The sequence below is a fragment of the Heterodontus francisci genome, chromosome 29 (genome assembly GCF_036365525.1).
Source record: "Heterodontus francisci isolate sHetFra1 chromosome 29, sHetFra1.hap1, whole genome shotgun sequence".
Classification (NCBI taxonomy): domain Eukaryota; kingdom Metazoa; phylum Chordata; class Chondrichthyes; order Heterodontiformes; family Heterodontidae; genus Heterodontus; species Heterodontus francisci.
This window is the reverse complement of record NC_090399.1, coordinates 27,849,529-27,875,629: the sequence shown is the minus strand read 5'-3', so window position 1 is coordinate 27,875,629 and position 26,101 is coordinate 27,849,529. Positions and strand designations below refer to the sequence as shown.

Below are 26,101 nucleotides of genomic sequence, written 5' to 3'. Positions count from 1 at the left end.
AATGCCCTGTACAGTTGTGGAAAGACTTCCCTACTTTTATACTCCATCCCTTTTGCAATAAAGGCCAACATTCCATTTGCCTTCCTAATGACTTGTTGTACTGGCAAACTTTTTGTGATTCATGTACGAGGACACCCAGGTCTTTGCCCACTCACTAACCTATCTATATTTCTTTGCAGACATTTTGTGTTCACATTGCCGGGTAGATGCCAGTGTTGTAGCTGTACTGGAACAGTTTGGCCAGGGGTGCGGCTAGTTCTAGAGCATAAGTCTTCAGTACTACAACCGGGATGTTGTCAGGGCCCATAGCCTTTGCAGTATCCAATGCCTTCAGCCATTTCTTGATATCACCCGGAGTGAATTCAATTGGCTGAAGACTGGCATCTGTGATGCTGGGAACTTCAGGAGGAGGCTGAAATGGATCATCCACTCGGCACTTCTGGTTGAAGATGGTTGCAAATGGTTGCCTTCTCTTTTGCACTAATGTGCGGGGCTCCCCCATCATTGAGGCTGCTGATGATTGTGGAGCCTCCTCCTTCTGTTAGTTGTTTAAATGTGCACCACCATTCACGACTGGATGCGGCAGAACTGCAGAGCTTGATCTTAACTGTTGGTTGTGGGATCGCTTAGCTCTGACTACACTAGGTCATGGAAGCTAGTGAGTTCAAGGGAGGGAACAGCGATATCCTGGTGGATAAATCCCCAGGGACTGACCAGGTGTATCCTAGGATGCTATGGGAAGCAAGGGGCCCTGGCAGAGATTTTTGTATCTTCGTTAGCCACGGGTGAGGTACTGGAAGACTGGAGGATAGCTAATGTTGTGCCTTTATTTAAGAAGGGCAGCAGGGAACTACAGGCCAGTCAGCCTTACATCAGTGGTGGGAAAGCTATTGGAAGGGATTCTGAGAGACAGGATTTATATGCATTTGGAAAGGTAAGGTCTGATTAGGGATAGTCAGCATGGCTTTGTGCGTGGGAAATCATGTCTCACAAATTAGACTGGGTTTTTTGAGGAGGTGACCAAGAGGATTGACGAGGGCAGGGCAATGGACATTGTCTATCTGGACTTTAGCAAGGCCTTTGACAAGGTCCCGCATTGTCGGCTGGTCCAGAAGGTTCGAACACATGGGATCCAGGGTGAGCTAGCAAATTGGATACAAAATTGGCTTGGTGATAGGAGGCAGAGGGTGGTAGTGGAGGGTTGTTTTTCAGATTAGAGGCCGGTGATCAGTGGTGTGCTGCGGGGATCAGTGCTGGGCCCTCTGTTGTTTGTCATATATATTAATGACTTGGATGTGAATGTAAGGGGCATGATTAGTAAGTTTGCAAATGACACCAAAATTGGTGGTATAGTGGACAGTGAAGAAGGTTGTCTAAGGTTACAACAGAATATCTATCAACTGGGAAAGTGGGCAAGGGATTGGCAAATGGAATTTAACGCAGACAAGTGTGAAGTGATGCATTTAGGGAAGTTAAACCAGGGTAGGACATATACAGTGATTGGTAGGGCCCTGGGGAGTGTTCTTGAGCAGAGAGACCTTGGGGTGCAAGTACATAGTTCCCTGAAAGTGGCAACACAGGTAGACAGGGTGGTGAAGAAGGCCTATGGCATGCTTGCCTTCATCGGCCATGGCATTGAGTACAAGAGTTGGGACGTCATGTTACAGTTGTACATAACGTTGGTTAGGCCGCATTTGGAGTACTGTGTGCAGTTCTGGTCGCCGCACCACAGGAAAGATGTGATTAAGCTGGAGAGGGTGCAGAAAAGTTTCACAAGGATGTTGCCTGGTTTGGAGGGCTTGAGTTATAAAGAGAGATTGGATAGGCTGGGTCTGTTTTCTCTGGAGCGAAGGAGGCTGAGAGGGGACATGATAGAGGTATATAAAATTATGAGAGGCACAGATAGGGTAGATTGCCAGAGTCTGTTTCCCATGGTAGGGGTGACTAAAACTAGAGGGCATAGCTTTAAGGTGAGAGGGAGGAGGTTTAAAGGGGATCAAAGGGGTAAATTTTTCATACAAAGAATAGTGGGTATCTGGAATGAGCTGCCAGAGGAGGTGGTGGAGGCAGGAACAGTAACAATATTTAAAAGGCATCTGGACAGGTACTTGAATGAGCAAGGTATAGAGGGATATGGAATTAATGCAGACAGGTGGGATTAGTATAGATAGGCATTATGGTCGATATGGACGCAGTGGGCTATGCTGTACGACTCTATGACTCTATAAAACTCTTAAATAAAAACAAGAAATGCTGGAAATACTCAGCAGGTCTGGCAGCATCTGTGGAGAGAGAGTTAACGTTTCAGGTCAGTGACCCTTGTTCAGAACCTAAAACTCTTCACTTCAAAAGCAATTAATTATATGTGAAACTGTTCAAGGTGATAATGTGCGACACAAATACGAGCATATCAATTTTCTAACGTGTTCTGTATGTGCAGATTTTATTTGCTTTTTCTGTTACTTTATCCCGTTTCCTCCCAGCCACACGTGTTCTCCATAGAGGTTGTCCAGCCAGTACCAAAGATGGCGGCGCTCTAACCAGCACAGAAATCGCCCAACCTGAGGGGCGGGAAGTGGAGCCCAAATTATGAAGCGGCTGCAATTGACGCAATCCGACGCAGGCTGTGGGCGGGGCTGCCAATTGATTGACACCTTCAAAGGAGCCAATGACCCGCAAGCAGCGCCCTCAGGCACGTCGCGACGGTCGAAGCCCTGACTGACGTGAGCGGGCACCAATCAGCGCCGACCGTGCCGTGCGGTTGTCCAATGGGTTTAAGGGAGGGCGGGTTCATCCGCCAGCTCTCGCCCTTTGCCGCCGCCATTTTATGTCGCAGCGAGAGAGTGGAGGAGCGCGAGTTTGATTGGAGTCGGATTCCTTCCCCCCCCCTAGCGTCCAACTTCAACCCGACCTTCGGAAATATAGTATTTCCATTTCAGAACTTTATTTTTCTGTGGGGATTTTTAAAAATGGTTAAAATTTTCGTTGGGAACTTGCCGCGGCCGGCAACGTCCGAAGAAATCCGGGCCCTGTTCGAGAAGTACGGCGAAGTGAGCGAGTGCGACCTGATCAAGGTGAGGGGAGAGAGAGGGAGGGGGGGGGGAGGAGGGCCGTCGCCGGGGGCAACTGCCGGACTGACACCATGCAAGGGGACAAGGTCAGAGGTTGTTACCGGGGGAACGCTCATTATTGACAGTAAGGGAGAGCCTTGACCCTCATTCATGAGCCAGTGAGCCTGGCCATTGCTATTTGACTGTGGGTGACATCGCGGGCGTGCTTCCTTCTCTCCCAGCGCCCTCCCCCCACCCACCACAAACATTTTCCAGCGGTGCTCATTGTAGTAGGGGTGGGAGATGGAAGTGGTCGAGACCGAACCAAGCCCGCATGCTGTTGTCGGCTAATGTAGCTTTTCTTGACCTCTGAGAACGGCTTAAACTGGGGTGTACAGGGCACAATTTCAAAATTTGCCGATGATACAAAACTTGTAAGTATTGCGAAATGTGAGGAGGGTAGTAACTGACTGGGTTGGTGCAATGGGCAGACAAGAGGCTAAGTAAATTGGGCCTATATTCTCTGGAGTTTAAAAGAATGAGAACTCGTCTCATTGAAATATATAAGATTCTAAAGGGGCTGGATAGAGTAGACACTCAGATTATTTCCACTGGTTGGGGAATCTAAAACATGGGGGCATAGTCTCTGGATAAGGGGCTGATCATTTAGGACTGAGATGAGGCAAAATTACTTCACTCAAAGGATTGTGAATCTTTGGAATTCTCTACCCCAGAGGGTTGTGGATGCTCCATCGTTGAGTATGTTTAAGGCTGAGATGGACAGATTTTTGGTGTCTCAGGGAATCAAGGGATATGGCGAGCAGACGGGAAAGTGGAGTTCAGTCTCCAGATCAGCCATGATCATTTTCACTGGCAGAGCAGGCTTGCTGGTCTATCCCTGCTCCTATTTCTTATGTTCTTGTGTTATGAAATTAGATGCAAAAAAGTGTGAAGCGATTCATTTTGGTTGGAAGAATGAGGAGAGGCAATATAATGGGTATACTTCTCAAGTGGATGCAGGGGCAGATGGACCTGGGGGGGATATGTGCACAGATCTTTGAAAGTTGAATGACAGGTTAAAAAAGCAGTTAATAAAGCATACAGGATCCTGGGCTTTATAAGTAGGGGCATAAAGTACAAAGACAAGGAAGCTATGATAAACCTGTATAAAACACTGATTTGGCCTCAACTGGACTATTGTTTTCAGTTATGGGCACCACATTTTTGGAAGGATGTTGAGGCATTGGAAGGGTTGCAGAAAAGATTTATGAATGGGTCCAGGGATGAGGAAAATGGGTCTGTTCTCCTTGACGAAGAGAAGATTAACAGGAGATTTGATAGAGGTGTTCAAAATCATGAGTGGTCTGACAGAGTAGATAGGGAGCAACTATTCCCATTGTCGGAAGGATCAAGAACAGGGGGTACCCATTTGAGGTGATTTGCAAAAGAAGCAACGGTAATATGAGGAAAAAATCTTTTTTATTGGGCAAGTGGTTAAGATCTGGGAGTGTGGTGGAGGAAGATTCAATCGGGGCCTTCAAAATAGAATTGGACAATTATCTGAAGAGAGAAAATTTGCAGGGTCACGGGAAAAAGGCCGAGGAGGGGGACGAGGTAAATTGTTGTTGCAGAGAGTCGGCACAGGAGGCCAAATGGTCGTCACCTACGTTGTAATCATTCTGTGGTTCTCTGAACAAGGAACTGAGACTGGGATAGAGTACAAAAGGAAGGAAGTTATGGTGAATCTTTGCAAATCACTGCTTCATCCTCAACTGGGCAGTTCTGGGTGCCACCCTTTAGGAACTGTGTGAAGGATCTAGAGAGGCTGCAGATAAGAATGGCTCCAGGTAGAGGCCTGCTCCCGAACCCGATGGGACCCGGTGACGTGTTGGGTCGGGTCCGGCTTTCGGGGTCAGGCCAGGCCGGACACACACGGTAAGTGCTCTGCTGGTAAGTTATTGAAATTTTAAAAACTTACTTGAGCTTGGAGTCTAGGCGAAACTGAGTCTGCGCAGCGCGCTGCAGCTTCTTGCAGGTTCAGTGTCAGGAAGGTAAGTAAACGAATGGTTGGGTTGGGTCGAGTCAGGGCGGGGTCGGGTCAGGCCCGGGGCTAAATCAGAGGGACTCAGGCCGGGTCGGGGTCGGGCTCGGGTCCACTGTGATTCAGTCGGGTTCCTTTTTCCCGACCTGAGCAGGCCTCTAGCTCCAGGGATGAGGGACTTTAGTTAGCTGGATAGATTGGAGAAGCTGGGGCTTCTCTCCGAAGAGAAGGTTGAGAGGAGATTTGATAGAGTTCAAAATCATGAGGGGTCCAGACAGAGTAGATGGAGAGAAAGTGCTCTCATTGGCAGAAGAGTTGAGAACCGGAGGGCAATGATTTAAAGTGATTGGTTAATTTGTCAAAGAGAGAAAAATAGCGGGGCCATGGGGAAAGAGAAGTGTCGTCGGACTAGCTAATTTGCTTTTGCAGCCTTTCACAATTTCTGGGCTCACTAAAGCGATTTGCATCCCATTAAGTGCTTTTTGAAGTGTAGCCACTATTGTAACAAATGTGGCAGCCAATTTGTCCACAGTAAGGTCCCACAAACAGAAATGGGATCTTGACCAGAATTTTTTTTTTTTGATGATTTTAGTTGAGGGATAAGTATTGGCCAGGACACTGGAAGAACTCCCAGTCTCCCCTTTGAACTAGTGCCATGGGATTATTTATGTCCGCATGAGAGGACGGATGTGGCCACGGTTTACCATCTTGCCAGAAAGACAGCGCCTCAAAAAGTGCAGCACTCGCTCAGCACTGTAATCGGGGAGATAGCAGTGTAGAGGTAATGTCACTGAGCTCAACCCAGAGCCCCAGGCTAATGCCCTGGGGACATAGGTTCAAATCCCACCGTGGCGGTTGGAATTTAAATTCAATTAATAAAAATCTGGAATTGAAAGCTAGTCTCAGTAATGGTGCCATGAGACTATCATCGATTGTTGTAAAAACCCATCTGATTCACGAATGTCCTTTAGGGAAGGAAATCTGCTGTCCTTCCCTGGTCTGGCCTACGTGTGACTCCAGACCCACAGCAATGTGGTTGACTCTTAACTGCCGTTTGAAATGGCCTAGCAAACCACAGTTCAAGGGCCGTTAGAGATTGGCGCAAATGATGGCCTTGCTGGTGATGTTCACATCCAATGAAAGAACAAAGAAAAAAAGCCTGCATTTTGTGCTGAAGGCTTTGTTGTGGAATTTGAACCCACAATCATCTGACTGAGTCAAGGCTGAGACCAAATCTGGCACACATTTTGCTGGCCTGGCTGTGTGATGAGCTGATTTAAGCAAACAAATACTGTCCTGAACTGTAAATATATCAGCTATTCCAGGATTTTGACCCAGTGACAATGAAGGAACATCCTCCCTAACAGCACTGCAGGATTACCTTCCCCACAAGAACTGCAGTGGTTCATCACCATCTTCCCAAGGGCAGCCATGGATGGGCAATGAAAGCTGGCCTTGCCAGTGATGCCCACATCCTGTGAAAGGCTAGATTTAAAAAAAAACACAGACGCTGAGCCTGGGATTATCCTGATCTCTGTGGCTCGGTTCCATGTTGGAAGGTGGTATGTCCACAAAGTTTTATTTTTTGATTTTTTTTTTAGTCTTCTAATTTCATTACTGACTGCTGTAAATTATTTTTTTAAAACAGAACTATGGATTTGTCCATATGGACAACAAGGAAGCAGCAAAGGAGGCGATCGAGCACCTGCATCACTATAAGTTGCATGGGGTTGCAATCAATGTGGAGGCCAGCAAGAGCATGACCAAATCCTCCACCAAACTCCATGTGGGTAAAGTGAGCTCCAGTTGCACCAGCCAGGAGTTGCAGGCCAAGTTCGAGGAGTACGGAACCGTCCTCGAGTGTGACATCATCAAAGATTACGCGTTCGTACACATGGAGAGGGGAGAGGATGCCATGGCAGCCATCAAGGGGCTGGATGGCACAGAGTTCAAAGGTGAAATTAATGGCGGGCAGTTGCTGCAAGCCATTGAGCTTAACTGTTGAGCTGCTTAGTCTTGCAGGTGATAGCGCTCCATGTTTTTGATGGTGCAGGGGGTTAGAGGTCAACGTGACTAGTCTCCCTTTCATGGGGTTTTGAATTATTACTGGTGCTTCTAGGCAGCTGAGATAGTGGATCAGACACTCCTTTCACTGCTACAATCAGGATTTAAGACAGAACCAGTGATATTTATCTCTCTCTCTCTCTCTCTTCCCCTCCCTTCCCTGTCTGTCTCTGTTATTCTCTCTCTTTCCGCCCTGTCTCTGTCTTCCACCGTTTCTCTCTCCCTCTCTGTGTTTCTGTTTCTCCCCCTGTTTTTCTCTGTCTGTCTCTTCCCCCCTCTTTCCCCCCCCAAAGGCTGTACACACTCCCAAATAAATTAGATGGAGTGTTAGTTGCAGGTCTTTTTTATTAAAGAATGAGAAAAGGCCCCCACACCTCACCTCTTACAGTATTCCATCATTCTCCGAGTACCATCCAGCTGTTCTGGGTGCTCTTATTGATTATATATCTACTATCTTGACTGACAGACCAACCAATACCCACCCATTTTCTGAAGGTGCTCTTTCTGGTATCTGCTGAACGTTTATTTTTGATTGGTAATGACTTCTGGCATTACCACTTTACCATCTTGCTTCACATTGAGGTAATATTCAGGATTTGTCCCGTCTGACAAATTGAATGCTTGTACACTTCAGTAGTTTCCCTTAATATGCTCTAGGCTTTAGAGATTGTTTGCTAGTTGTAAGGCTTCTGTGAGAGACAAGTGGGCTGTTTCAACACAGATTTGACAGGGATGGGGGCCCAGCCCAATTTTTGCCTGTTATTTGGCTTAAATTGGTTTTAAAAAGCATTAGCAATAATACTCAATAGTGTATGTCGGAAATGAGGAAAAAGAGTAATGTTTTATTTTGAATTATTACAAATGACTTGGAGGCTGAAATGTTGCCCATGAGTCATAATTTTACGGATAAGAAAAATGTGAAAGAGAAAGATTTGCATTTATATAACACCTTTCATGACTCACAGCGAATGAAGTACTTTAGGAGTGTAGTCACTACTGTAATGTAGGAAATGCAGCAGCCAATTTGCACACAGCAAGGTCCCGCAAACAGCAATGTAATAATGACCAGATAATCTGTTTTTGTGATGTTGATTGAGGGATAAATATTGGCTCAGGACACCAGGGATAACTCCCCTGCTCTTACAAATAATGCCACATCCACCTCGGGGCAGATGGGGCCTCAGTTGAACATTTCATCGGAAAGACGCACTTCCAATAGTACAGCACCCCCTTAGTGCTGCACTGGGAGTGTTAGCCTTGATTTTTGTGCTCAAGTCTCTGGAGTGGGACTTGAACCCAAGACTTTCTGACTCGGGTGAGAGCGCTGCCAACTGAGCCAAAAGAGACCAAATTGGATGCAGGGGCCAATCAGCAGAAATCCAAAAGGAGGTGGGCATTGGGCAGAGGCGGTGGTTCAGGAGAATAAATGTTTTTATTTTTAAAAATAAAAACGATGTTGACTCCATATTAAGTGTACTTGAGATAATGGCAGGAGAGATCTGGGGATTTTGATGAATGAACTGTTCATTGCAAGCAGGGAAGAAAGCAGATGAAATGCCGGGATGCTGATCTCGGTATGACGTGTGTCTAAAGAGGTGTTGCTTAAGTTATATCTGGCTTTGGTGAGCCCGTATCTGGACATTTGTCTTCTATGTTACAATGAACATATAAAATTGTTGGGGAAAAGCTACAAGGTTGCTGACTCCTAAACTTAGAGGGTGGCATGACGAGGAAGCATTGTCCACCCTGGGGATTTAACTGTCTGCTGACGAAGAGGATAATGGAAGGTTTGGGAGTAGAGTGTGGGTTGATAGAGGTCTTTCAAATTCCATATTCTTAATTTTAATGCAGGAAAGGATGAGGAGACACCATGTCAAAATTAAGAATGCCAAAGGAAAATAAGCAATTTCAGCAACTTTTTTGTTTAGTAAAGAAGAGGTAGAATTGTGGAACAGATTATCAGCAGGGATGGGACAATAAAAATCATCCCTCAACCTCAGCACAGAATAGAAATCAGCAAATATCTCTGTTAGTGCAGAGCCTCTAATATCAGACTCTTAGTTCCTCTTGGTATTCCCTGTTGAAGTGTCAACACTGACCCCCCCCCCCCCCATAAATCAGACTGATGTTACGACCAGGTGAGAAAGAGGTCTAGGGTTCCCTTTCAGCCTTTATCTGGTCCTGTTGTGACGAGGTTTAATTTTAAACGTGCCATGTTTTGAGGTCTGCCTTGGTGAATCCTTGTTCACTGCTTTCCAATTATAAGGCAAAGAAACCAGCACAAATAGGCTTTCTTAGGTTTAAAGATGAAAAGTGAAATTTTATTAAACTTAAACTCTAATTCGGTTAATGCCTGCGGATACACTACGTGCCCACGCTAGCATGCAAATACGATACACACATGCAGATAGGGACAGAAAAGAGCAGAACAAATAAAGTGGAAAAGTTTGAGGCAATATCTGAAGAGTTTTTGTACAGGTCTTCAAGCTCACGGTAGAGTCCTTGCTTGTTGGTAGATCTTGCTTTCCATTGGTGCCCAGTATTCTTCTGAAACCTTGTTCACTGTTGGAAACTTTTCTCTCTTGGGGTTCATGTGTCTTCAGTGGATTTGGGAGTTCTGTGAGAAAGAGATGGGAGCAGACAGGAGAGGCTGTGACGAGCCAGCCAGGAGAGGGCTTTTTCAATCCAGGAGCAAAGAGCTTTCTGCCAGTTCAAACACTCTCTCTCCAATTTAACCACTCAGTTCAAACTCTGCAGCAGCCAGTTAGTCATGTGACTAACTGATCTGACCAAGGCTGTTTCTGGATTGTATTGGAGCAGGGGCTTGCTCCTTTGTTCCAAGCAGTCTAATATGCAAAAATGTCTTTCCAGCCTGGGGCCTGGCAACCCTTTGTCACAGGCCTTCTCCTCTTCCTAGCAACAATTTGAAATCTAATGTCCATGTGGTGAAATCAATGTGCCTCATTCTTGGCAGGTGGGAACACTTTTTTAAAAGAAAGAGATACCTAGGTAACCATGCAAGCAAAGTGTATTCATACAGGTTTGCAATAAGACACAGATGATAGCTGGTTTAAAATACCAATGTGAGCATTGTAATGTTGTTTCCCCTTTTAATAAGAAATGTTAGGTTGTCTCGGTGATTAGTCCTCACACCTAGTGTGTGGGGAGTTTCCGATCCTTTAGAACGAGTAACATAGGGTTATATGAAAAAAAACGCATAACCAGTCAAGTCAAATACATAAAGAACTTCTATTTGTATAGCATCTTTAACATAATAAAACATCCCAAGGCGTTTCACAGGAGCATTATAAAACAAAATATTTCAAGCAGAAAGTTGCAAGGCTAAAGAAGTAGAATGCAGGAAGGTGCCACAGACTTACTTTAACTTAAAGTAAGACCACCTCCCGTGAGTGCAAAAGCATGGCTTTCTCTTGTAACGTGCAGACGCTAAATGTCTGATCATTACCAATGATCTATGTTCGCTTGACATGACATAAAACAGCTAAATGATTCATATTTGGCCTCCTTTGTATGGTTTCTGTTTGCATTCGAAAGGATAAAAGGAAAATGTGTAGAAGAAATGAATATCCAATTCAGATTGCAAGGAGGCGATGACTGTTAACCCTCCTGAATTATATTCTCGTACAGTTAGATATCAGAGAACAAGCGCACTCCTAAATATAAGTCGATCTGACCATTTTGAGAGTGACTGATATTGTTGTAACTTGAAGAGAAGACCCTCTGATTGCAACGCTAATCTTTCCCCTCCATCTCTGTACATCCCCGCCCACCCCAGCCCCCGCTGCACCATCATCATGGGTGCTGTCGCTGGGATTTAAATATGGTGCATTAACATTTACAGAGATGTACATACTTTGTCCAGTTGAACTGTAAAAACACCCAGTGGTCCCGTTATAAATGGGTCCATCCAGACTTGGGTTGTGAGTGTATTTGCTGCTGTAGGAAAAGAAAGACTTGCATTCCTCTCTTATCTTTCCTGACCTCAGGATGTCACAAAGTGCTTGACAATCATTGAAGTAGCCACTGTTATAGAAATTTAGCAACCAATTGCAAGATCCCACAAATAGTAATAAGATGGTGACCAGATAAGCTGAGAGTCATGGTGTCAGGACACGGGGAAACCTCGTCTGCTTTTCTTCGAAATAGTGCCTTGAGATCTTTTCAGTCCACCTGAGGCGCCAGACGAGGCCTTGCCATAACATCTTATCTGAAGGTCAGCATCTCAAAGTGCAGTGTTCCGTGAGTACTGCACTAGAAATGTCAGCATAGATTTTTAGCTCAAACATCTGGAGTGGGTCCTGGACTTGCAGGCGAGAGTTTTACCCACTGATCCACAGCTGTCCTATAGGGAACAAGGTAGTCGTGGTTTGGACGTGGAGGGGGAGTAATGTACTGATTTTATGTGAGGCGACCACTTAAAATCAGTACATAGCAGCATGTCACCGATTAACTCGGTCAACAGAAGCTCGGGTCCCTCTACTTTCTCTCTTTACAGGGTCATACAGCACAGAAAGAGGCCATTTGGTCCATTGTGCCGGCACTGGCTCTTTGGACAGAATCATTGAAAAAATCACACTCCAGTCCCCTTACCCTATTGCCCTGCAATTTTTATTTCCCTTCAATTATTTACCCATTTAAAAAAAAAAATCACTGTTGAATCTGTTTTCACCATGCTTTCAGGCTGTCATTCCAGATCACAACAACTCACCGTGTAATTTTCCCCGCTGCTGGTTCTTTTACCGATGACCTTAAATCTATTTCCTTAAATCTGTGTCGTATCATTAACTGCGAATATTCTCTTGTTTCACTAAAGGCAAACGGATTCACGTTGAACTGTCCAAGAGTCGGCTGCGGGTACAGCCTGGGATGGGCGAGAAGAACACCTGCTTCAGGTGCGGCAAAGATGGCCATTGGTCCAAAGAGTGCCCAACAGACCGGCAGGACCTGGGCATTGGATTCGCCCACGATTACCTTGACCCCTACGCCATCCACCACCGGTATGGGGAGCAGCCCTTTTACGACAGCCGGTATGTCGACTACTATGAGAAGTACCGGGCGGGGGCCTATGGAGCAGTGGGCACGCCGTACCCTGACCGCTGGGGCACTCCGCTAGCCGCCTATGGCTCTGCCATGAGAGAACGTATGCCTAAAGCATTGGAGGCGTACAGCCAAAGCTCCATCTCCCATCCCCCAACCTATTACACCCGTGACCGGAGCCCACTCCGGCGGCCTACGGCATCGACAATCACCGACTATGCCACCGCTGCTACCGAATATGCTGCTGCTGCCGCCGCCGCCGCTGCTGCCAACAATGAGTATGGCACTGCCACCACCACTGCTGACTATACCGACTACGCTGCTGCTGCTGCCAGCTACGCCCAAGACTATGCCAGAGCCAACTATGCTAACAACTATGCCACTGCCACCACGACCTCCGACTACACCAGTGCCAGCTATACCACTGCTGACTACGCCAATGCTTACGGGTACGAATACTCAACAAGCAACAGTGCTGCCTACACCTCTTCAGGTACAACGACTGAAGCCTATGCAGAGCAGACACAGTACTCTGCTTATTAACCAAAAGGTGAGTGAGAGTCATCTGATTCGTTTTAAAATCTATACATATATAGATAGGCTGCACCTTTTGTAATCTTGTATTGGAATTATAATTGGGCGGCTTATAGATTCCGTGAATTGGTTCCGCCTTTTCTTCTCCGTATTTACTGTTCCGATTTAAGGTTACTGCTCTAAGAGGTGGTGCAGTGTTTTTGAGCGGGTCCTTGGAACGCCCTTCCTGTTTGTGCGCGTGTGTTTTTTCTTGTTTTTAAACTGCTTTTTATGGTGTTGAGAATCGAAGCTCTCGCGGTGTTGGTGCCTGCTTTCTCATCCTCAGGTCCTCTCCATACACATGGGTCTTTTCCTTCCGCTGCCTACCTGACTAGGAGGGAGAGGAGAGGGCCAGCAGTGGGGGGGGGAAGCTCCCCCCCACACATCTACACTGTTGGATCGTGCTCTTCCTTTGACATCGTGCCTGTACGCACGGCACCTCCCAGCGGCCTGGCTACAGTTCAGATTTCTTCCCCGGGTAAATTTGCGTCCTGTTCGGTAGGTTGACGCCTTCCGTCTTAAGAAAAGAAAAGACCGGCTTTTCTCACTGTTTGCGGTTCGTTGACTACGCGGCCTGTGTCTACTTCGCGGGGCGAATTCTGTCTAGTTTAAGCAGTGCGCCGCCAATCTCGAGCTGGTTTGAGTGGGGCCACTGGGAATGCAGCAGGATCTCTGGCCGCTGCCAAAAAATAAGTGACTGCGCCTTTCCTGAGGTGGAGGCTGAAAATGCCGGAAGTGCACTTCAGATCAATTGGCATCTTGGAAAGAGAAGGACGGGTTCCCGCTGTGATCCAGGATCTCCGTCCCATGGTCAAAGATCTCACCGCACACAAACCCGTCTTTTCCTTGTTTCAGATGCTGACTTGGCCTGCTGTGTATTTCCAGCATTTGTGTTGCTTTCATTTGTAGCTCCAATGTGCGCGAGGTGGCTGTAGTATTTAGTTCCGTGCATGTCCTGACAAAGTTCGGGTGTAACTTTTTTTCCCCCCTTCATTCCTACCTACTCTGAATGTTCAGTTACTTATCACAGGTGTGGCACTTGCGCTCCTCTGAATTCTGAAGTCATTGTACCACAGCATCCAACTCCTTATACATAGGACCACTTTCCACCCCCCACACCCCCTGACTAATGTGTGTCGCTACTCCCCATCGCGAGGGCGATTCTCAGCAGTCCAAAGAGAATATAGAGGAATTGCTGCAAACATAACTAAGAAACAGGAGTAGGCCATACAGCCCCTTGAAACAGCTCCGTCATTCAGTAAGTTCAAGGCTGAACTTCTACCTCAACACCAGTTAACTGCACTGTCCTCATATCCCTCGATTCCCTTAGTTCCCAAGAATCTGTCCATCTGTCTTAGATGGACTCAACGACTGAGCATCCGCAGTCCTCGTGGTTAGAGCATTCAACGATTCACAACACTGAAGAAATTTCTCCTCCTTAGTCATAAATGGCCAACCCCTTATCCCGAGACTGTGCTCCAGGCACTCCAGCCGGGGGAAAATATCTCTCTGCATCCACTTTGTCAGACCCCCAACCCCCTCGGAGTTTTGTACAATCTGACCAGGGTTGGGTAAGAGCAGTGAGGAAGTAAATGGAATCTTTTAAAATCTCAGAGCATAGAAGGAGGCCACTCAGCTCATCGTGTCTGTGCTGGCTGTTCGCAAAACCTATTCAATTTGTCCCACTCCCCTACTCCTTCCCCTTCAAGTAGGGATCCGATTCCCTTTTGAAAGTTACAATTAAATTTGCTTCCACCATTCTTTCAGGCAATGAATTTCATATCACAACAACTTGCTACATTTTTAAAAACTATTTCATCTCCCCATTCCCCCTTCCCACCCAGTTCCTTTTCCAATGACCTTAAATTAAGACTTTGAGGCGTTTATCTTCTTCACGTCGTTGATCCGACCAGCAGAAGGCAATGAGCTGATGTAAGGGAGTTAGGTGAGTCCAGGTAAGATGGGAAAAGCAGCTGAGTAGAGACTACAATTGTGTGAATGAACTGTGATGCAGGACCTGTTAGTGCATCCCTTACCTAACTCAGAGTTTTGCCTCTGAAAGGGTGAGTGTGGCCGCCCGCCAACAGTAGTTCTGACCTGGTCGATCCACTGTGCTCTTTAGCTGCGAGCATCTCCTTTTCTTCCAGCCTCTGAAGACCAGGCTGAGTTCTGCTGTGCTACTGTGTGGCAGGAGTCAGCTGGCTGTGGTCAGAGCTTACCCTTGGATCTGTCCATGTGGTGGCTGCTTTGGCACGAATGATCAATTTGACCAATCTGTCATTGTCAACTTTTTAAACACTGCTGGCTACTGTACTGTCCTCTATTCTGCTGGTTCACAGTTGCATTTGTTCTGCCTTCTGTGTGTTCCAGGTTGAGTTACCTGTGTGCTTGTGTGTGTGTGTGTATGTACCTTAAATGGGCCAGAAAATCACATCACTCTGGCTACATGTAGTTGGCACTCTTTGATGTTTGTTGCCCTAATTCTTTTCTTCTCTCCAGAAGGTACTCAGTCCTGTATGAATATATGTCTACAGGCACCTTTCCAGTACCCACCTGACCCATTTTGCATATTTCAGCCTGTCTAGCAGTTTTTTGATGTGCTTTTTGACCAGCAGGGCCACTCCTGACTAGCTCAATTACATTCCTACCTACATACTTTCCAGCAGTGGTCAGTAAATAGCATTGTAGGATTGGGAACTGTGCTCAATTTGTCCTTTTTCTCTCGCCCTGCTCCCAGCCCATTTGAAATTAACTACTTCCGTGACAGTACGGATCCAAGATCGAACCCTCAAACCTTCCCCCTTCTTTAGGACTGCATACAACACTCGGCAGCACACTTTCACACTGAGCCAGCAGGGTTGGGACACAGCTCTTGTTAAACTTTTTGGGGAAATAAAGCCTTTTGTTCACCACCTTCCCTCGCCAGTTGCTAGTTCTACTGCTAAAGCTGATAAAACTAGAACAAGCAGTGCAGAGGCATGTTGCGCGTAAGTAGTATTTTCTGACCGCATAGCGAGGCCATTTGGGCCTTTGCCTGACTAGCAATGTCCTTTTTTTTTTGTTTTCTACCCTTTTCACCACTCGTCGTGAAGAAATGAAGAGATGTGTTATGTGCACGGCTAAGATTGTAGGCATTTTTTCGTGTTTTAATTTTCTATAAACAATGCGGTTTACCTGCTTTCGAAGGCCATTCGCAGCAATGTATTTCCGTGCTCTGATATCTCTTTACATGGGAGAGAGGGGGGAAAAGACTACTTCTAAGCTTCCCTCCACCCTACTGCCTCCGCCCACTCTCCTCCTCTCACCCCCCACCCCCCAACTTTTTTGCTTCCAGTACTAATCCTAAACTAATACCCACTCGATGCCGATCTCGAGGCAAACTGTTGCGAAAGCATCCAAGAGTCCTGGTCCTTCTCCCCGCTCAGCGATGCGGCAGGAGGGAAAAGGCATCAACGGAAGCAGAGGCCAGGAGCAAGCAAACTGCATGAGCTGTTACAAGGCCAGTTGCATAGAGTGCAGAGAACGCTTTTGTCGGTGGTACCGAGATGAATAACGAGCGTCAACGCATTTAATGTCTGACAGTCTTGCTAACAATTTTGTGTGTGTTTTAAAAAAGAAAAGCCACTTTGAAGCTCGCGGAGATTGTAGGTTTGTTGAATGAACTGAAATGCTGTGTCGTCTCCCCTCCTCTTTAACAGTTTTGTGCCTGTTGGAAACTCAGCTCCTGTTCCCACCATCGGAGCCAGTGGAAAGTAGCAACTCTCAGACTAGCTTCAGGTTGCATTTTGTGGTAACTGGCGCAGCAACTGTTTCTCTTGTCCGTTTTCTTTTTTGTTTCTGTTGGAATTGTTCCACTTTTTTTTTTTACCCACTCCCCTATCCACCCCCTCCACCCACCTGCCTCCTCCCATTAAACCATTCCTCCCCACCCCGCCCCGCTCTCCCAACTCTCACTGGGATGTGGTTCCAATGGGTGCCTGTCCCGAGTGACCCTTTTCCTTTTTTTTCTCCGTTCAGCGGGTGTCGGCAGCGCGGAGCGACGCGGCGCGGGTCAAGTGCGTGATCTCTCGACACACGCGTACGTACGCGCGCGCGGGCACACGCACGCTTCTCCCCTCCCCGCCTCCCCCAGGGTCTCGGGCCTAATACGGCGGAGAGGCGCCAAGTACAAGGAAAACATCCCAGGCGCGCTGACAACGCGGCTGCCTATTTAACTTCCTGCTCTTGTCCCTTCCCAGTCGCCATTTTCACCACCGGCTGAGGCTCCAAAGATGGAAGTGCAGAGTGTGCGCGAAGGCAGAATGTTAGCTGCTCCACCAAAAACGGAAATTAAACTGACTGCTGCGTGGTGAATCTGATCGCAATCTAAGGAGGACTTCAGTGGGAGGCTGCCGTGTTGTCAGCTCCGGGAGACAGGTGTTCCTGTTTGTGCAGTTCCACAAAATCTTGCATTTATGTAGTGCCTTTAATGTAGTAAAACTTCCCAAAGCATTTAACAGGAATGATTGTCAATCAAAATTTGATGAGCTATATGAAATTATTAGGGCAGGCGACCAAAAGCTTGGTCAAAGATGTTGGTGTTAAGGAGTGACTTAGAGGATAGAGAGGCGGAGAGCTTTAGGGAGAGAATTCCAGAGCTTAGAGCCCAGGATGATGATGGCACGATCGCCAGTGGTGAGGCAATGATGATCAGGAATGTGCAAGAGGCCAGGATTGGAGGAGCGCCAAGATTTTCAAGAGTTGTAGGGCTGAAGGAGATGACAGAGATAGGAAGGGGTGAGGTCCTGGAGGGATTTGAAAACAAGGACGTGAATTTTGTAATCGAGGCATTGCTGGACTGGGAGCCAATGTAGATTAACAAGCACAGGGGTGATGGGTGAACAAAACGTGGTGCAGGTTAGGATACAGGCTGCGCAGTTTTGATCATGCTCAAGTTTACAGAGGGTGGGATGCTGGCTAGGAGAGCTTTGGTTGCAGGTGTTTCTGGAGGTCGTAAAGGCATCAGTTGTTTGTGAACCTGGTCAGTGAGCGTGCTCGCGGTTTATTCAGTCAGGTTTAATCGTGTCTTCACCAGACATGCGTCTCCTGCAGCAGTTGCTGGTTAAGTGATCAGAAGCAGGACATCCCAGCTGGGTTTTCCCCTTCCCTAATCTTGATAACCCCGTTTCCCCCACCCCAAAAGGTTGGCCCTGGGCCTGTAGATACTAACTGATCCTGGGTGACTACTCTGCCTGGCTCATCTGTACTATGCTGAAGTGGTACACTCAGAAACTGAGCTACCAGAGGACTCTGAGGGGAGGGGCGAGGCTAAATTTTTTTTTAAAAAAAAGCATTCAGTAATTCTTTAATCATCTCTCTTTCCCCTCCTCTCTCCCCACCAACCTCCACCCCTACCCCCGCCCTCCCAGGTATCATATCTTTTTTTTAAAAAAACATAACGGGCACAGTATTAAGTGGCAGTGATTGTTGCCCAAGCCGCTCGCTTTCGCGAGTTGTGTGTGCGTACTCCGCCTGTGGCAATCAGCATGTCTTTGAACAGTTTGTGATGTGCTTCCTTTCACAGGTTTGGTAATACCCGTTGATGAGAACCGCGGTTCCCTTGGTGTGTACACAAACTCGGGTCGTACGTTGTGCGGATTACATTCACCGTCGGGATTTAGCGCGGAGGACACCAGGGAAAATGCTATCTATATTACTAAATATTGATGTTTCTCTTTTTTAAAAAAAAAGATGCAAAAATTGATTTTCCCCCCCCATTTCCCAAGATGATCTGTGACCGTTTTGCTTTTATTTTTGAAGCTCTATATGTTGCATTTTCTTTTTCAAATAAAAGAATAAAATATTTTTGGTTTTGTGTTACTGGTAGCTGTTCTGTGATGGTTAAGTGCTCTGTCTGACGTGAAGTTATCCTCTAGTTTAAATGTGAATGTGGCTGTAATATAGCCACCCTTCCTTGTAGAACCCTGCAATAAAGATTAGTATTTGACCTGACACGGAGTGCGTGTATAATGTTTTTTTGCCATCAGTCTTATTTTGGAGGGAAGTGCACGGTAGTTTCTTTGCACAGTTTATATAAAAAAAAAAGGGTCATGCCCTTCTGACCCAGAAGTAATCATTGAGACCAGTTGACGCTCATAAAAGTTTGATGCACCACTGCTGTCGACAGTATTGTGCCTGTTCACCTCTACTGATTCTCTTCCACGTAAATTTTCTTACAAATTGAGTCCTTTATTTTGGCTCTGGGGTGACAAAACAAAATGTGCCTGTTATGCCCCATTTTTACAGATTTCCCCCTAACTGGAGGAAGTAGCCTCTATTTAACCTGTGGAATCCTGTAATCATCCTAAGCACCTCAATTACGTTATCCCTTTATCTTCTATATACTTGAAAGAAGAGCAAGATATATGCTATAACTAGCAGATTAAGCTGTGCAAGAGCTGTCTTGAGCTTATCCACCCATATCAGAAGAGGTGAATGTACTTCGCATTGGTAGATAAGTGCAGGTTTAGGTTCCTATTCCCAAAGAAAGCTCAGTGATCAGACACAATATCAGTATGATATTTTAATAGCTAACCAATTAGCGACAGACAAAAGTGTGAAGATGCAAGAATGGACTTTTAACAAGCAGGCCTGGTGCCACCTAGTTTGAATGTACGAGAGTGCAAGGGATGAGTAGCTTTTTTTGTAATAAGTGTCGTAAAACAATAGGTAAGTGAAGGCAGTGTCTGACAGCCATGGTCACTTGTAGAGAGTGCAGTGGATAGAGACTGGCAGTAGTCCACACTCATACTTATTGAAAGGGAGTTATAAACATTACTTGCTGTAGTGATGTTAATATCAGATTGGCCAGAACAATGGAGTCATTGAAACTAAATCAGAAATTGCAGAATCACAGCAACCTTCTCACATGGTTTCAATATGATCTTGATTGCTTTGGTTAAACAAGGTGGCCATTATTTGTTGAACAAAGGTGCTAACTACACTTTCAAGGGTTCAGTAGATGAGGATAGAGGTGTTTATTTTTAAATTTATTTATTTAGAGATACAGCACTGAAACAGGCCCTTCGGCCTACCGAGTCTGCCGACCATCAACCACCCATTTATACTAACCCTACACTAATCCCATATTCCTACCACATCCCCACCTTCCCTAAATTCCCCTACCTAATGGCCAATTTACCGATCAACCTGCAAGTCTTTGGCTGTGGGAGGAAACCGGAGCACCCGGCGAAAACCCACGCGGTTCACAGGGAGAACTTGCATACTCCGCACAGGCAGTAGCCAGAATTGAACCCGGGTCACTGGAGCTGTGAGGCTGCGGTGCTAACCACTGTGCCGCTAGGATAGTTGATCTGCTGGGGGCGAGAATGCAGTCTGCGGCTCACTTGTTCATTGGGTTTAAAAGCTGCAGTTCCAAGTTGTAGGATCAAAACTAGTAGTCACGCCGAAACAAGTGTGGAGGAAAGCACACCTTGATGGGCAACTAGCAAAGGGACTTCATTCTTTCATGGGATGCAGGCATTGCTGGCAAGACCAGCATTTGTTGCCTATCCTTAATTGCCCTTGACAACTGCTTGCTATGCCATTTCAGAGGGCGGGTAAGAGGCGATCACATTGCTGTTGGTCTGGAGTCACATGACATCAAAAAACAGGTAAGGACAGCAAATTTCCTTCCCTAAAGGGCATTTGTGATTTTTACAGCCATTTATGTTTGATGGCAACATTACTGATAGTAGCTTTCAATTCCAGATTTTTATTAATTGAATTTAAAGTCCACCAACTGCCTCAGTGAGATTTGAGCCCATGTTTCCCAGGGTATTAGCTGGGGCCTTTGGATTATTAGTCTAGTGACATTACCACTACGCCATCATCTCCCCATGGCTGAATTCAGAATAAGAGAGGGTAATATCGATTCTTGCTTAATTTTGTTGTCATGCAGCCCCCCACTTGCCAAGAATGAGACAATAATTTCGCCTCATGAACATTGATTTTAAAACTTACTGGAGCTAAGAAAGATCTTGTTTAAAAAAAAAACACCAGACCTGTGACTGAAAAGATATTTCTATAGTAACAGTATTTGCAAAGGACAAAGGGGTCACTCTCTGCTACAATTTAATCCACAATGGACCTTTGATTACCAGACTTTGAAGGTGGAGAAGCTAGCATTCCAGGTTAACTGCTAAGATGGCCAAATACACAAACAGATGTGGTCAGACCAATTTATCACATGACTAACTGGCGGTAGGAGTTTTTTGAACTTGCCACAGAGAATTTGAACTCAGAAAGCTGTTTGCTCCTGGACTGGAAAAGATCTCTCTCCTGTCTGCTCTCATTTCTTTCTCATGGAACTGAAGACACATGAACCCCAACAGAGAAAAGTCTCCTACAGTGAACAAGGTTTAAGAAGAATACTGGGCCCCAGCGAAAAGCAAGAATTACCTACAAGCAAGAACTACCTACAAAAGGACTGCAGTGAGCTCAAAGCACAGTAACAAGAAACTCTTCTGATACTGCTTCAAACCTCTCTGATTTTCTTCTCTTTTCTGTCTCTATTTGCATGTGCGTATTGCGTATGCATGCTAGCATGGGGTGCAGCGTGTATCCGTAGGCGTTAACCGAATTAGAGTTTTAAGTTTTAATAAAATTCATTTTTCTTTAAACCTAAGAAGGCCTGTTTGTGCTTATTTCTTTGCCTTATAATTGGAAAGCGGTGAACAAGGATTCAGCAAGGGGGAGCTCAAAACACCGTGTTTAAAAAGCAAAACCCTGTTACAGCAAGACCAGGTGAAGGCTGAAAGAGACCCCTAGACACCCTTCTCACCTGGCTGTAACTAAATATTTGTTGACAAAATAACCATTATAAAGCAAATTGGCGTCAGTCTTGAACCATTTGACGTTTCCTTCTCAAATTAAGAGCAGAAGTGTATTAATCAGGAGTGTTTCCCATACACTGTGCAAGAGGTGTAAGGGTTCATCGTTTACCACACATGCTGCTGAAACCCCAGATATCTCATTCAATTTGCACTGAGTACAAGCTTCTATCGGGATGCAACCAGAATTGCAACACCTCCACCGCAGCATCTAATTGTTTCTGACAGCCCTTTTATACCACTCAAAAGAGCACAGCTTTCCTGAATTTACTCAAGTTGCCAGTCTCCCTGTGAAATAGTGCCCGAGCAGTAACAGCTGTGACAAATTGGCCTCTGCAGCCTAAACATGACTGATGTGGCAACATTGCAAGATTTCTTCATGTTATGTCGTGAGAGTAAGGGGGAAAGGGAATGTCTGAAAACCCCTCCAGGCCACACCTCTACCGCTGCAGTCCTTTGAGCCCCAGAGTTAGACCAGCAACTGGTTATTTGATTCGCAAAGAACAGCTTGCTGGCGGTCGATGTAACAAAATCCTATAGGTTCACAGTCATTTGGCCACTGGTTCCATTAGCAACCGAACTTCAATGTTAAAGCTGCTCTAAAATGGTACCAGGATTTTCACCTCCACTACTCCCATTAGTCCGTTCTTAGTGTTCGTCACTCTGGAAGAATTGTGCTCTCTTCTTCAGCCTATTTGCTTTTAATTAGTGTTCCAGATGTAAGTTTCTGTACGAGATCAGTCTTGTGCACCACCTCCGGAGTTTGTTCATATGGGTGACTGAAACGGGATACCCCTCAGGGAGTTTGAGTTTTATTCAACTGTTGAGTTGAGTTTCTGGCCACATGTCTGCAGCATCACTCAGACCACGCATTTCCACCTGCAAAACACCGCCCCTGCCTCAGCTCATCTGCTGCTGAAACCCTCATCCATGCCTTTGTAACCTCTGGACTTGACTGTTACAATGCACTCCTGACCAGCCTTCTGCCTTCTACCCTCGGTGAACTTGAGGTTACCCAAAACTCTGCTGCCTGTGTCCTCACTCTCACCAAGTTCACCCTTCACCCCTGTGCTCCCTGACCTACATTGGCTCCCGGTTAAGTAACACCTTGATTTTAAAATTTTATCCTTGTTTTCCAATCCCTCCATGGTCTCGCCCCCTCCCTATCTCTGTAATCTCCTCCAGCCCCACAACCCTCTGAGATCTCTACGTTCATCGAATTCTCTTTCTAATTCTGGCCTCTTGAGCAGAAAAGATTTACGAGAATGGTTCCAGGGGTGAGAGACTTTAGTTACATAGATAGATTGGAGAAGTTGGGGTTGTTCTCCTTAGAGAAGAGAAGGTTGAGAAAGATTTGATAGAGGTATTCAAAATCATGAGGGGACTAGATAGAGTAGATAGGGAGAAACTGTCCTCACTGGCAGAAGAGTGGAAAGAGGATACAGATTTTATAAATTAATTCCTGGGATGTGGGCATTGCTGACAAGGCCAGTATCTACTGTCCATCCCTAACTGACCTTGAGAAGGTGATGGTGAGCTGCCTTGAAATGCTGCAGTCCGTGATTGGCACTTAAATCACACTTAAAGTGATTGGCCAAAGAAGCAAGGGCGACATGAGGAAAAACTTTTTTACGCAGTGAGTGGTTACAATCTGGAATGCACGGCCTGAAAACATGGTGCAGACTGACTCAATTGTGGCTAACTGTGCCATGAAGTTATCATTGATTGTTGTAAAAAAAAAATCTAATGTCCTTTGGGGAAGGAAATCTGCTGTCCTGTTCTGGCCTACATGTGACTCCATATCCACAGCAATGTGGTTGACACTTAACTGCCCTCTGAAATGGCCTAGCAAAGTACTCAAATCAAGGGCCATTAGGAATGGGCAACAAATGCTGGCCTTGCCAATGATGCCCACATCCCATGAAAGAATAAAAACAATTCTGTCTCTCTACCTCGTTCCTCTTTCAGGACACTCCTTAAAACCTACCTCTTTGACCAAGCTATTGGTCATCTGCCCCAATATCTCCTTATGTGGCTGTATCAAACTTTGAGCGTCACTGGCAATTTCCCTTAAGAAGGTGGTGATGAGCCACCATTTTGAACTGCTGCAGTCCATGTGGTGTAGGTACGCCCACAGTGCTGTTAGGAAGGGAGTTCCAGGTTTTTGACCCAGCGACACTGAAAGGACAGCTATTTAGTTCCAAGTCAGAATGGTACGTGGCTTGGAGGGGAACTTGCAGGTGGTGGTTTTCCCACACATCTGCTGCCCTTGCCCTTCTAGGTGGTAGAGATCATGAGTTTGGAAGGTGCTGTTGAAGGCGGCTTGGTGAGTTGCTGCAGTGCATCTAGTATATGGTATACACTGCCACCACAGTGTGTCGGTGGTGGAGGGAGTGAATGTTTAAGGTGGTAGATGGGGTGCCAATCAAACAGGTTTCTTTTTCCTCGATATTGTTGAGCTTCTTGAGTGTTGTTGGAGCTTCACAATCATCCAGACAATTGAAGAGTGTTCCATCACATTTTGAGGAGTCTGGAGGTGAGTTACTGGCTGTAGAATTCCCAGCCTCTGACCTTCTCTTGTAATCACAGTAATTTTATCGTTAGTCCAGTTCAGTTTCTGGTCAATGGTAACTCCTAGGATGTTTGATAGAGGGAGATTCAGCACTTGTAATGCCATTGAATATCATGGGGAGATGGTTAGATTGTCTCTTGTTGGAGATGGTCATTGCCTGACACTTGTGTGGTGCAAATGTTACTTCCCCCTTAACAGCCCAAGCCTGGATATTGTCCAGGTCTTCAGAATCACAGAATTGTTACAGCACAGAAGAAGGCTATTCAGTCTTTCGTGTCTGCACTGGTTCTCCAAAAGAGCAGTTTACCTAGTGCCACTCCCTCGCCTTCTCCCCATAGCCCTGCACATTTTTCCTTTCCAGATAATAACCCTATTTCCCTCTTGAATGCCTCAATTGAACCTGCCTCGACCACACGCTAGTGCAGTGCATTCCAGATCCTAACCATTCACTGCATGAAAAACCTTTTCCTCATGTCTCCATTGCTTCTTTTGCCAATTACCCTAAATCTGTGCCCTGTGGCTCTCGATCCTTCCACAAGTAGGAACAGTTTTTCCCTACATACTCTGTGCAGACCCCTCATGATTTTGAATACCTCTATCAACTCTCCTCCCAATCTTCTCTTCTGCAAGAAAAACAGCCCCAATTGGTGCAATCTATCTTTGCAACTGAAATTCCTCATCCCTGGAACCATTCTTGTGAATATTTTCTGAATTCTCTCTAATGTCGTCACATCTTTCCGAAATTGTGGCGCCCAGAACTGGACACAATACTCCAGCTGAGGCCAAACCAATGTTTCATACAAGTTTAACATAATATCCTTGCTACTGTCACACAACAGACTTGTGAGCAAACTTGTAGCTCATGGAATAAAAGGGACGGTAGCAACGTGGATACGAAGTTGGCTGAGTGACAGGAAACAAAGAGGAGTGGTTAATGAATGTTTTTTGGGCTGGAGGGAGGTTTGTAGTGGAGTTCCCCAGGGATCAGTGTTGGGACCCTTGCTTTTCCTGATATATATTAATGACCTAGACCTTGGTGTACAAGGCACAATTTCAAAGTTTGCAGATAATACGAAACTTGGAAGCATTGTGAACTGAGGAGGATAGTGTAGAACTTCAAAAGGACATAGATAGACAAGTTGGTGGAATGGGCAGACAGGTGGCAGATGAAGTTCAATGCAAAGAAATGTGAACTGATTCATTTTGGTAGGAAGAACATGGAGAGACAATATAGAATAAAGGTCACAATTCTAAAGGGAGTGCAGGAGCAGAGGACCTAGGTGTATATGTGCATTAGTCATTGAAGGTGGCAGGACAGGTTGAGAGAGTGGTTAATAAAGCATACAGTATCCTGGGCTTTATTGATAGGAGCATAGACTACAAGAGCAAGGAACATATGTTGAACTTGTGTAAGACACTAGTTCGGCCTCAGCTGGAGTATTGCGTCCACTTCTAGACACTGCACTTGAAGAAAGACATGAGGACATTGGAGAGAGTACAGAAAAGATTCACGAGAATAGTTCCAGGGATGAGGAATTTCAGTTATGAAGATAGATTGGAGAAGTTAGGGCATTTTTCCTTGGAGAAGAGAAGGCTGAGAGGTGATTTGATAGAGGTATTCAAAATCATGAGGGGCCTGGATAGAGTAGATAGAGAGAAACTGTTTCCACTCAGGAAAGGATCGAAAATGAGAGGGCACAGATTTAAAGTATTTGGTAAGAGAAGCAAAAGTGACATGAGGAAAAGCTTTTTCACGCAGCGAGTGGTTAAGGTCTGGAATGCGCTGCCTGAGAACGTGGTGGAGGTAGGTTCAACTGAAGCATTCAAAAGGGAAATAGAAAGTTATATGTAAAGGAAGAATGTGCAAGGTTAT

General features: G+C 45.8%; 1 protein-coding gene across 4 annotated transcripts; it reads left to right on the top strand.

Moving 5' to 3' along the window:
• The first annotated feature begins 2,800 nt into the window (after positions 1–2,800).
• LOC137346205 (RNA-binding protein 4B-like) lies at positions 2,801–18,777 on the top strand. 4 transcript variants are annotated; one of them, XR_010968684.1, is made up of 6 exons: positions 2,801–3,074; positions 6,740–7,046; positions 11,990–12,763; positions 16,485–16,563; positions 17,025–17,202; positions 18,350–18,777. XR_010968684.1 is itself a non-coding variant. In XM_068009621.1 (4 exons), the coding sequence occupies exons 1-3, from the start codon at positions 2,970–2,972 to the stop codon at positions 12,754–12,756; spliced, it is 1,179 nt and encodes a 392-aa protein (XP_067865722.1). In that variant the 5' UTR covers positions 2,802–2,969; the 3' UTR covers positions 12,757–12,763; positions 18,350–18,777. The 4 variants fall into 4 exon arrangements, 1 of the variants encoding a protein (XP_067865722.1); XR_010968683.1 differs by having other exon boundaries at positions 16,485–16,576; XR_010968682.1 differs by lacking the exon at positions 17,025–17,202 and having other exon boundaries at positions 16,485–16,576.
• The last annotated feature ends 7,324 nt before the right edge of the window (positions 18,778–26,101 follow it).